Below are 12,179 nucleotides of genomic sequence, written 5' to 3' on the forward strand. Positions count from 1 at the left end.
AAGGCCTTGCTAAGAACTCAAGAGACTGTTATATCTGGCTTTGAGAAAATTAAATGTTCAAGCCCAAGTTTATTCTCAGAAAATGGTAGATCCTATCCAGAGAGCTTAAACAACAGCAAAAATATTTAAAGCAAGACCAAATGTTATTTATCTGTGATGCACACTGCACTGATCAGTGGAAGAACAGGTATGGTATGTAAATAGTGCCTTTATACTATAGTATGAATTTGAAACTCAGATATTAGGTATGGACCAAATCTTTCATTTTAGCAACTGGGTTATGAATATAAAGGTTTGTCTAGATCAGGGATTAAATAATTGGTGATTTCCTTTTTCTTTTCTTTTTTTTTTTTCTTTTTTCTTTCTCTTTTTTCTTTTCTTTCCTTCTTTCCTTTTTTCCTTCTTTCCTTCTTTCTTTCTTTCTTTCTTCCTTTCTTTCTTGGGTATGAATTTGGCCTGCATGTATTTCTGAAGAGTTATAGTACACACTCAAGGACACACCTGGTGCACCTGAAGTGGTTTCTCTTCTAAACAAAGGTTGATGCCATGCAATAGGGTGCTAGTTAGAGAGCACCATTTTAATGCGGACCAAGGTCTTCTACTATATAGCTCTCTATATTTTTATGGCGCATGCAGTGTTAGATTTTTGGCACTGTTTATTATTTCATATCACTGATGCTTTTTGATAGAGATGCTGCTACAAATCTGTTCTTTACCTATCTGTCAGTTATCAAATTATAGTCACAGATGGACTTCTCCAGCATTATCTCTCTATTTGTATTTTTTGGTGAAATATCCTAATAGCAGTGAATAGTATTTACTGAAAAGGACAGAAAAGTGTGCACTTAGTGGTTATAATTGACAGAAACAACAGGTGAATTCCTCAGTGTGTAAAAACAAAGCTGAAGCTGAAGATCTAGAAAATAATCTAATCTAGAAAATACATCCATTTGTAGATAAGGGCAGCAGCATATGCTCCATACCATTTCTTGTATTATTAAGTCAGAAAAGATGTCTTGCTCTCCTTCTCTTGGCATATTTTCTTGACTGAAATTCTACTGCAACACTGTATTAAAGACAGTTCATCCTGCATAACAAAGACTTCTAAAGGCTCTGTGCAGTTGTTCAAGTGAACTACCTAGACATTCTCCTTGTTCCAGTTTCTGAAAGGGAACTGTAGCTTGTTTATCCAGAATGCACCTCCAGCAGGCTGTCTTCTGACTCATAGTCACAGTAGCAAGACTGAAAGAGAGATGAGCAACATGGCTGAAGCCATGGCTTCCAGAGAAGGTTGTCCCAAGAGAGCTGGTCAGGGACAGCTTGCAGTGATCTGGTGTGGCTAGCTACTGCTAGCTGTATGACCTTGAGTATTTCATAGAACCGGCTCTCTGTTTTTGGAGTCAGTGGCACTTTCTCTTCAGGGTCTCTGGAGAGATCGAAGAGCAGTGGGGGATCATGGCGTGTGATGAATCCTCCATGGCAAAAGCAAACATGAGAATCGTAGCAACCATTAGAGTCTTCAGGACTGAAGTTTGGAGTGAAGAAGAAGACTTTCCAGACAGATTCACCTGCAGTTTACAAATACAAAACAGTCAATGATAATATGACCAACTGAAAGTCCCCTTATCTTACAAAACTCTAATTTATACCACAGGACATCAGTCTTTTGGTACAACCTCTATCTGTACGCAAACCACAACATACTGAAGGAGCAAAACAAAATTAAGCAAAACATGGTGATTTTCATGCTACATATATTTATGAAATTATAATAATTTCATTCCCTCGGAAGAATTCTAATGAACTAAATAAAAGAAGTCTTAAAAGAACATTTTTTTAAGTAAACAGTACTAAGATCTGCATAAATATTTACTAAGACATTGCACTGTCTTCTTTTAGACATATTAAAATTTACCTTTTTCACTTGACTACATCCAGACATGATTGAGCTATGAATGCTTCTCATTTTACTAATAAAAATAATTTCATTTTTATCTTTTTCTCCCTTCATCTCCCTGTTGCATTATCCCAGTACCCTCTGCCATACGCATACTCCCCAAACACGTTAAGACAGAGATTCTCATTTTATTAAATGTGATGACATGAACTGGTATAATGGATCCTAAACTCATGTCTTAGGCCTCTAGATGATTTTTTTTTTCCAAAAAAAAAAAAGCTATTACAGTAGCTCAATTCTTAGGTGAACCTTGGCTTTGTAAAATGGGAACCAAACATCTTCCAGATAGGTCATTTTCACTTAGCTTAATTTGCTGTGTATAGACATTGAACTGTCTGCAATAGTGTAACTTTATTCACTATTTTCACTATTTGAAATACTAATAAATTCCTGGATCAAGAACAAGCAGATATCAGTCCATTCCTTCAAGAAGCACTCTTGAACAGAAGGCACCCTGGAGAACCTGCAAATACTTAAGAAAGAATTAAGCAAGAAATGGCTATTATTTTCCTCGAGCATGGCAGAACAGACGGGCAGGGGAGACAGGAGCAGACAGGCATTTCCAGGGAAGCACACAGTCCTTCCTAGTCAAGGAAGCATACAGTTCTCCAGAAGAAGACCAGGGAGTAATTAATCAGGAACAAAATCTGTACTTTATTATTAACAAAGACAGGATAGTAAACAGCTGAGGGCTATAATGTCTGACTACCTGTCCATTTGAGTGTATACAGATATCACAAATAGATAACAGTAATTTACTTTGCTAAGTGCCCTATTGCTGAAACCATTTTTGTATCACCTTTTTAAACTGGGGAAAAACTCTTTTTGGTATTCTGTTGAATATTGTTAAGTCCACAGAAAGCTTGTTACTCTAGTAACAACCTGTCAAGAATTTATATGCACTGCAGTAATCAATACTCATTAATCAATTCACCAATTCACCAGAATGGAAGGCACTAGAAAATGTTGCAAGGGGACAGATGAACTGTTACATGACTTGCTGTAACTAAATCATAGTCAATGTTCAAAGATAACAACAGGTTTAAAGAAAGAAACATCTCAGTGGATTAAAGAGTCACAGGTTGCAGTTCCTGTCTATGGCATGACTTTAAAAGACAGTGGGCTGTGAAGATAATCAGAGGGCTGGAGCACCATTCCTATGACGAAAGGCTGAGCGAGCTGGGGATGTTCAGCCTGGAGAAGAGAAGGCTTTGGGGAGACTTTATAGCAACCTTTGAGTACTTAAAGGGGGCTTATAAAAAAGGAGAACAACTTTTTGCTTGGGCAGATAGTGACAGGACAAGGGGGAATGGTTTTAAACTAAAAGAGAGGAGATTTAGATTAGACGTTAGGAGGAAATTTTTTACTCATAGGGTGGTGAGGCACTGGCACAGGCTGCCCAGAGAAGCTGTGGATGCCCCATCCCTGGAAGTGTTCAAGACCAGGTTGGACGAGGCTCTGGGAAACCTGATCTAGTGGGTGGCGTCCCTGCCTACAGCAGGGGAGTTGGAACTGGATGATCTTTAAGGTCCCTTCCAACCCAAGCTGTTCTGTGATTCTATGATTCTTTACAGCTTCTTCTATACCACAGCATTTTTCACACTGTAAGGAACTTTACCTTTAGGAACCAATTCAATGACTGAATCTGGAGACTTCCAGTTCACTTAGTCTGCACTTAAATCAGGGTCAACAGTGACTGTCATTATACACAGACTGGGAGAAACCTGTGAATGCTGCTCAGGAGTCAGTACAGAGAAAGCAGCTCTAAAGGCAGAGAGCACCCTGCTGGCACAGACAATAGGACATGACAAGCTTTAAAAGGCACCGAGGGCTCTGGCTGCAACAGCAGCAATGGCTCAGTCATACTGTGGAGGAGGGACAGGACGGGTAAGGACAGGATGGGAGCATTCCTTCATCTCCTTCTCCAATAACATTTTAAAATGTTGGTTTGATATTTGAATTCTTTGCTGTTTTCTCAGAATTAAAATGAACAAACAAAATCTAAAGCTCCCCCTCAAATTTCTTTGAACTTAGGCACAGAACACTGCCCAGAGCAGAAATACGCCTCTCAATTATTGAGATTTAAAATTTACATTCTGGGAAGGTATATGATTCTATACTAAGCATTTCTTCAGGCTCTTTAAATTGTTTAATTCTCAAGTTGGACAATGAAGAACAGAAAAAGCCAAAGGGCATTATTAATCAGTTCTCTGTGTGCCTCTGTAGACCATACAATATTTACCCCATCTGAAAATTCAGTTCAGAGCACTATAACACCTTGTTAGAAGAGCAGAAAAAAATATATAGCTATTAAAATGTCAACTAAAAGAAATTCCAGTAAGGCCATACACATGAGAACTCTGTGGTCAGGCTGTCTTATCATACATCCATCTTTGATTGTACACTTCTGCTGAATGACATTGAAAAGAAGTTTTCAGCCAATTTTTTTTTGGTATTGGACATTGTAGCACAGGGCCATTTCAAGGGCTTACACACAGCAATATAAATTCTGCATGGGGATTCTGAATTACAAGCAGCTCATATAGGTAAGTATAAAGATATGGGGAAAAGAAAAAATGAGGAAGCTGTACCATGATTTTTGTTCCAAGACCAGGTTAGATGAGGCCCTGGGCAACCTGATCTAGTGGGTGGCACCCCTGCCCATGGCAGGGCGGTTGGAACTGGATGATCAGGTTGATCCTTCCAACCTGAGCGATTCTATGATTCCCCTGCAGAATAAAGATTTCTTCAGGTTTGCTTATATCCAGAGCATTTGTCATGTCGCAGAAAACATGTGTGGGGTTTGAGACAGCCATGAGTGTGACATCATATCATGTCTGAACTGCATTGCTAGTTTTTCCAGGAGCTGATGGTTATCAGCTGTGCTGCTATGTAAATCATGCTTATACTATGCAAACCACTGAGCTCTGGGAGAGCAAGGCTGTTATTGTGCAATGATCATCTGTTGCACTGCAGCGATGCTTCAGAGGGTCTGGAACTTCATCTGGTGCTGGAGGAACACCAGCGCAGATTTTAACCGCCCATTTCCTAAGCATTATAAAAACTAAAGCATATCTGTCAGTGGCTGTGGCTGTGAAGCATCCAGTGTAATATACTACGATACATAAAGAGCTGTCAGACTTCTAATCGGTAAAGCTGATGAGCTGTATAAGGCTGGATATTAAAAAGGGAGAGTTCTCTCCCAGTATCTCTCAGCTGATATAGAATCTCATTTTGTCAGAGGGCTAACTACAAGGATCAAATTAATCTCTCAGTAATTAACAATGCCTTTGTTCTGCAAACCATCTGGATAGGAAACTCTCTTTTCATATAAAGATATCTCTTCTTCAGTGAACCTAGTAGTAAAATTGTCAGGGATCCCCCGCAGTCAGTATATCAGATCACTTCCAAAACACAACAGGCAATCCCAAAGTCTGCAGAACCCACTGAGACCCTGTCCCAGTGTTTCACAGCTATTTTATTCAGCATCTATATTTTCCTGCAGTTCTCCAGCTCAGTGAATTGCCCAACAATTTCACCTATTCAGCCCTCCAAATACCACTTTGCACATGTAGAAAAACAAAAGCCACAGAAAGTGTACATATAAACAGTCTCAAATTAAAATAGGTTGCAATTAGTTCAAGTAAACCTGGTATGAACACAATTGCTAAGAGTTTGATCTCCTAAACAGACTGCTCTTCTGTTTTATCTACTTATCTGTAGGATATATTTATCCTCTCAGACTCATACAGACAACCACAGTTCCAACAGACAGGTAGCAGCCATAAGATTAAATAAAAGCTCTCGGTAAGATATATTTCTAAGATGACGTGACACACTGGATATGGATGTCATTTCTGTTATAGTAGTAGCACTGTGCTTAATAACTGATGGCTATATCCTATTTTCTGATGACTTCTTGAAGTGAATAGAAGCTATTGCTGTGTTATTCCCTGAACATTATTTTTACTGTATTTAATCTGCAACAGATAGACCTAGGTTTGCCAATATTGTCATTGCCGTTGTTCATATTATTTTGTTTCATCTTTCAAGAGAAGGACAAGTTAAACAAGTCTGTTCTTCACTGTAAACTAGGGAGCTGGTCTCTCCTTGACTTGAGAGGCACTTGAGCATAACCCTTTGGGCATAGTGCTACATACAAATGTAAATTGCCCACAGACTTTTCCTGCATTTTGTGTGCTCTGTAGCCATGGTGAGCTCTCACGTTCTATCTTAAGGCGGCTCTTCAACATTTCTACAGAGTAACAGATGAAAGTCGCAACTCACTTGAAAACGATATTCTTCAGATAACTGTTGTTACTGCTAGATTGATTCCTTTCTTCCTGCTTTTTATATCTTTAGAGTAATTTAGAAGTGCAAGATTCTCTACTAATCTTATATAAGGTAGATATCACATATGTGTATTTATTCAGCTCTTCAAATATTTAACAATTTTAACAAGATTTTGGTTGCTAAGTTCTTGTAGAACTATATATGTCATATGGAGACTACTATTTGGTTACTATAAAGAAAACATATGTATTATTTTTATGAATATGTGCATTCCTCAAACAGCTAATAAAAATCTGCTATTTGAGTTCAAAATTTTGTAACTTTACTCTTTCAGTGATTTTTTTCATTTTTAGATACTTGTATCTGGGTATCTTACAATGTTACATTGTTACATCAGTTAAAAGACAGCACATTATGTCCAAGTGTAGGTGGAAAATAACTGAGTGATAATCAAAGACATAATGTTAATTTATAAGAATTGGTTGTTGATAGAAGAGGCTTGCATAAAGAACTGTGCAGAACATAAAGTATTTGTGGTAAAAACATGAAAAAAACCCTACACGTTAACAGTGGTGATTTTAAAATCTTAAGGATAGAAACTGCAATGCTAAGTATTCACTAAATCTGAAAGGATTGCACAGTGGTGGACATCTAATAATCATACTGAACATTCCTGGAGCAATAATAGAAGACACAGTAAACCCATGCTCAGGCTGATGAAATGAAGCCAAGTCACGAGTGAATTCTTGAATGAGCTGGTGAGCAAGTGCTGTCCTATTCAGTGGAACCAGGGTGTGGTGGTTTTACTCGGGTGTGCGGCTGAGCTCCACCACAACTGCTCTCTCCCTCCCCCTCCTGAAAGAGGAATGGGGAGAAAATATGATGAAAAGGGCTCAAGGGTTGAGATAAGGACGAGGAGATCACACAGTAATTATTGTGATGGGCAAAACAGACTCAGCATAGGGAGACAGTAAGATTTATTGCTTATTACTAACAAGCTAGGGAAGCGAGAAACAAAGGAAAGAAACCAAAAGCACCTTCCCCCCCACACACACACACCCTCTTCCACCTCTTCCCTCCAAGTGGCACAGGGGAACAAGGGAATGGGGGTTATGGTCAGTCTAAAGCGCTTCTTCTCCGCCGCTCCTTCTTGGTCACTCTCGTCCCCTGTGCCATGGGGTCCCTCCCACAGGGTACAGTCCTTGGTGAACTGATCCGGCGTGGGCTGCCCACAGGCAACAGCTCTTCAAGAACTGCTCCAGATATGGCTCCGTACCACGGGGTCCATCCCTCAGGAGCAAACTGCTCCAACCTGGATCCCCCACGGGCAGCAGCTCCTGCCAGGTCACCTGTTCCTGCGTGGGCTCCTCTCCACGGGCTACAGGTCTGGCCCGGAATCTGCTCCAGCAGGGGTCTTCCACAGGCCGCAGCCTCCGTCGGTGCAGGTCCACCTGCTCCACCGTGGTCTCCTCCACAGGCTGCAGCGTGGAGGTCTGCTCCACCGTGGTACTCCATGGGCTGCAGGGGGACAGCCTGCTTCACCATGGTCCTCACCACAGGCCGCAGGGGACTTCTGCTCCGGCGCCTGGAGCACCTCTCCCCCTCCTTCTTCACTGACCTTGCCGCCTGCAAGGCTGTTCCTCACTCCTCTCACTCTCCCAGCTGCTGTGTGTTGCAGTGTTTTTTTTTCCCATCTTAAATATGCTCTCACAGAGGCGCAAAACAACATCACTTATTGGCTCGGCTCTGGTCAGCAGTGGGGCCCTTACCTCACATGGGGCAGCTTCTAGATCCTTCTCACAGAAGCCACCCCTATGGCCCCCTGCTACCAAAACCTTGCCATGTAAACCCACTACACAGGGTTCACTGAATTCTGTTCGGAGTCAAGATTATTAGCTGAATGGTAAAAGCTGACAAAGAATTATCTTCCTGAAGTCTTCGTTATCATCTTCAGAAAGAATGACAGATCATTTATAGAGGTTTTTTCACTTGTTGAAGAAACTCCCAAATGGGCACAGAAATTATGTTGCTAAAAAAGGAAGTGTGAATGCAATATCATGCCTCATATTTGGAAGTCCTAGTTAATAGAGGAACACTGAAGAATACATTTTGCCCTGGAAAGAAAAAAGGATTCTACCCATAGTAATCTGATGCATATAATCTTGACACTTGCTAAAAATTTGGTTCAAGGGTCTATTCACTTGTTGAATTGTCCATATAATTTTCAATTAATGTAAAAAGTAGTTGATGTCATGCTGAAGACAGAAGATAACGTTGGCACTAACAAAATTAGTGGTCTGTTTCATTGTTTCTGAGAAAAAGAGTGGTGATTTGCATGTACTGGTTTTCCACTGGAGTCAGTAATAGACATAGCTAAGAAACAAAGAGAGTAACACACTTAAGAATGTAACAAAGCATAGCCACTTTGCCAAGGATGACAAAAATTAAAGAGAAATCTATTCAGAATGGTGTTTTGCCTTTTGTCCTTTCTGTCCTTCAAAAAATGCATTTTATTAATAGAAAATAAATTGAGGACAATCACTCCTCTCTGACATAAAGTGGATGCAATCATCTTGATTGAAATGAACAGATATGCAAGATTCAGACAGCTATTTTCCTGATACTGAGTCAAACACACGAGACAAAGATGTAAAGGAAATTCTAAGCAACTACTGCAAATATTTTCAAACAAGTTTGAACTAAACAAAACCATCTCCAAGAATTTCTTCATAGATGTCTCTCTCCAGACATTTTTAAAAATCTTTAAAAATTTGGATATCAAAAAAACCTTTGATACACAGAATGCACAGAAATATTCCAAATCATTAATCTGAAAATTGATAATGAGTTTAATTTTTAAATAGAAAGAAAAGGGTCAAAGAAAAATTTAAACCTGTTTGACTAAGCTTGTTATGAGTCTGCACTTAGGGAATGGAAAACAGAAGCCTACTAGAAGTCTGTGCAAAATAATATGATTACTGAGCGCATGTACAATAAATGTAGTTGACCCTCTCTGTCACCAAAAATCCTGAATTAAATCTAAACACCAAAACCATATGATATTCTATTAAAGACAACCAGCAGGGACTATTATATACATTTATTCCTACAAAAATTTCTAGAAGCTGTCCATTACCTATTTTCATATGAGAATGTTCAAGATTAAGGTTTTTCAGAGAAATTCAGCAGTCAGCCAGTGTGGACTTCTCTGCAAAAGTCAAACCTCATTTCACAGCTCTACAGTCAGCATGAATGCTTGAGTTTGAAGAGAAGCCTGGTTTTAGGAAAGCAATGGGAATATTTTCTTGTCCTCGGCAGTGTGCAAAATGGATGCAGAGAGCTTCAGCTGTTCTCCAGATGACTATAAGTGATGGAAAAGGTAAACAACCTTGATCCTCTCCTACTTCCCAGAATAAGAAAGGCAGACATGTGGCACAGTGAAAACAGGCTTTACCCTTCTGAAGTGGTATAATTTGCTAAAATATCCTTGCTATTAAAAACAAGATGAAAGAAGGGTCTCCTGGGCCTGTAAATGGAATGAATTCATTTTAATAACATATTATATAGGAGTTAAATGAAGAGAGCTCAGAATTATTTTGAGGACAGCTTACTTCAGCTCTGTCGATCAATTAATATAAAATCATTCTGGTGAGTGAACTCTGTTCAGTCACATAAAGTAATCAAATAAAGTCTGTAATTCTGAGATTTTTTTTTGATTTTTTTTTTTTTTCATGAGGAATGGTTCACTGGATTGGTGTACAGAAGGTTTGGCTTGTGCTTTCCAAGCTGCGACCATTCCTCCTCCTTAGTTTGTAATTTAAACAAGGAGAAAGGGAAGTGTAAAGGAAAAGAAAGAGAGAGAAAGAGAATAGCTCATTTTTAGATTTACTCCTGGTCTAGTTAAGTCTTTTAAAACAATTATTTTCATATCAAGCCTATGCAACCATACTTTCAACATGATTTGAAATAGTTTGTTTCGGATATTGTATTTCCCCAATATTCCTTTATTGTCCCCGCCTCTTAAGAGTTTATATTAACTCTCAGGTCAAATTTTCACATTTTAAGCACTTGTTGTGCAAGAAACTGAAGTGTTTTAAAAATCATAGAAACTTCAAAAACTTCATGCAAAAAACAAAACAAAACAAAAAAGACATGAATAAGTCCAAAAGTATTTCTGACTAGCATTGGCCTAGCCAGAACTCAGAATCATTGGAAAATAAATTAATTTTCACTTCAGTAAAACTTTAAATTTACTTTTACTTTAATTATGTTATTTAAAAACAGAAATAATGCATAATTACTAAAATTGAACAGTGTCTCTTTAACGTGATGAAAAAGAAACTGAGATGCTGAAATTTCTAGTGGCACAGCTAGGAATCTAGCCTGGGATTCCTCATTCTCAGAAACCAATCACAAGCTACAGAAAAAAGACTTGTTCCAAAAAGTACACCTTTGCAAGCAGAAAAGTTAGGTTTATGTTCTCATTATGAATAGAAATAATGTAAATATTAAATAAAGTTTTTTTTTTTTTTAAAGGAAAAAATCTAATTCATTTTTCCCCTGTATTAGGTTGATGTTGCAAGGGCTTGGTAGCAGGTGGGCTGCAGGGGTGGTCTCTGTGAGCAGAGCCCAGCAGCTGCCCCATGTCAGATCAGAGCCAGATCCAGCCAGCTCCAAAAGGGACCCACCGCTGGCCAGAGCTGAGCCAGGGAGCAACACTGGGTGGGCCTCTGGGAGAGCAGAAAAAAAGAAGGAAAAAAAACAACTGCTGCACAACAGCAGCTGGGAGAGCGAGGAGTGAGAACCAGCCCTGCAGCCCCCCAGGTCAGTGCAGCAGGAGGGCAGGAGGTGCTCCAGGCAGGCAGCAGCAGTTCCCCTGCGGCCCGTGGAGAGGCCCCTGGTGGAGCAGGCTGTCCCCCTGCAGCCCATGGGTCCCACACGGAGCAGATCTCCACGCTGCAGCCCGTGGAGGAGCCCCCGGTGGAGCAGGTGGATGTGGCCTGGAGGAGGCTGCGGCCCATGGAGAGCCCCCGCAGGAGCAGGCCCCGGGCTGGAGCTGCAGCCCGTGGAGAGGAGCCCACGCAGGAGCAGGGGGTCTGGGGGGAGCTGCCGCCCGTGGGGGACCCGTGCTGGAGCAGTTTGCTCCTGGAGGATGGATGGACCCCGTGGTACGGAGCCGTGTGGGAGCAGTTCCTGAAGAGCTGCTGCCTGTGGGCAGCCCCCGCAGGCTCAGTTCGGGCAGGACGGCATCCCGTGGGAGGGACCCCACGGGGAGCAGGGGCAGGGAGTGACTGTTAAGGAGTGGTGGAGATGAAGCGTTAGTGACTGACCGCAGCCCCCATTCCCCGTTCCCCTGCGCCGCATGGGGGGAGGAGGTAGAAGAGGGTGGTTGGAGGGAAGGTGTTTATTAGCTTGCTTTTAGTTTCCCACTGCTCTAGCCTGTTATTAGTAGGCAACAAATTCTATTAATCTCCCAGTGTTGAGTCTGTTTTGTCTGTAATGGTAATTTTTGAGGGATCTCCCTGTCCTTATTTCAACCCTTAATCCCTTTCCATTGTATTTTCTCCCTCTTTCCCTTTGAGGAAGGGGAGTGAGCGAGTGGTTGTGGTGTTCAGCTGACCAGCAGGGTAAAACCACTACATCCCCTTTATTTGTGTTTCTCTCTAGAGTAAGTTAGGAATGGAATCACAGAATCACAGAATTGAAGGGGTTGGAAGGAACCTCAAAAGATCATCAGGTCCAACCCCCCTGCCAAAGCAGGTTCCTTAGAGCAGGCTGCCCAGGTAGGCGTCCAGACGGGCCTTGAATATTTCCAGAGAAGGAGACTCCACAACCTCCCTGGGCAGCCTGTTCCAGTGCTCCGTCACCCTCACTGTGAAGAAAAAGTTCTTTCTCATGTTGGTGTGGAACTTCCTGTGCTCCATCTTGT

The 12,179-nt window shown here is 41.0% G+C and overlaps 1 protein-coding gene across 29 annotated transcripts in view; it reads right to left on the reverse strand.

Annotated features, from left to right (window-relative positions):
- Positions 1-384: 384 nt before the first annotated feature.
- STS (steroid sulfatase) overlaps positions 385-12,179 on the reverse strand; it is a 118,711-nt gene continuing 106,916 nt past the window's right edge. For all 29 annotated transcript variants that reach the window (XM_066982561.1, XM_066982546.1, XM_066982502.1 and 26 more), the window contains one exon: positions 385-1,568. In XM_066982561.1, coding sequence (XP_066838662.1) covers positions 1,186-1,568 — 383 coding nt within the window. In that variant the 3' untranslated portion in view covers positions 385-1,185. The remainder of the gene's footprint in view (positions 1,569-12,179) is intronic.

The sequence above is a fragment of the Anser cygnoides genome, chromosome 1, assembly GCF_040182565.1.
Source record: "Anser cygnoides isolate HZ-2024a breed goose chromosome 1, Taihu_goose_T2T_genome, whole genome shotgun sequence".
NCBI classification, from domain to species: Eukaryota; Metazoa; Chordata; class Aves; order Anseriformes; family Anatidae; genus Anser; species Anser cygnoides.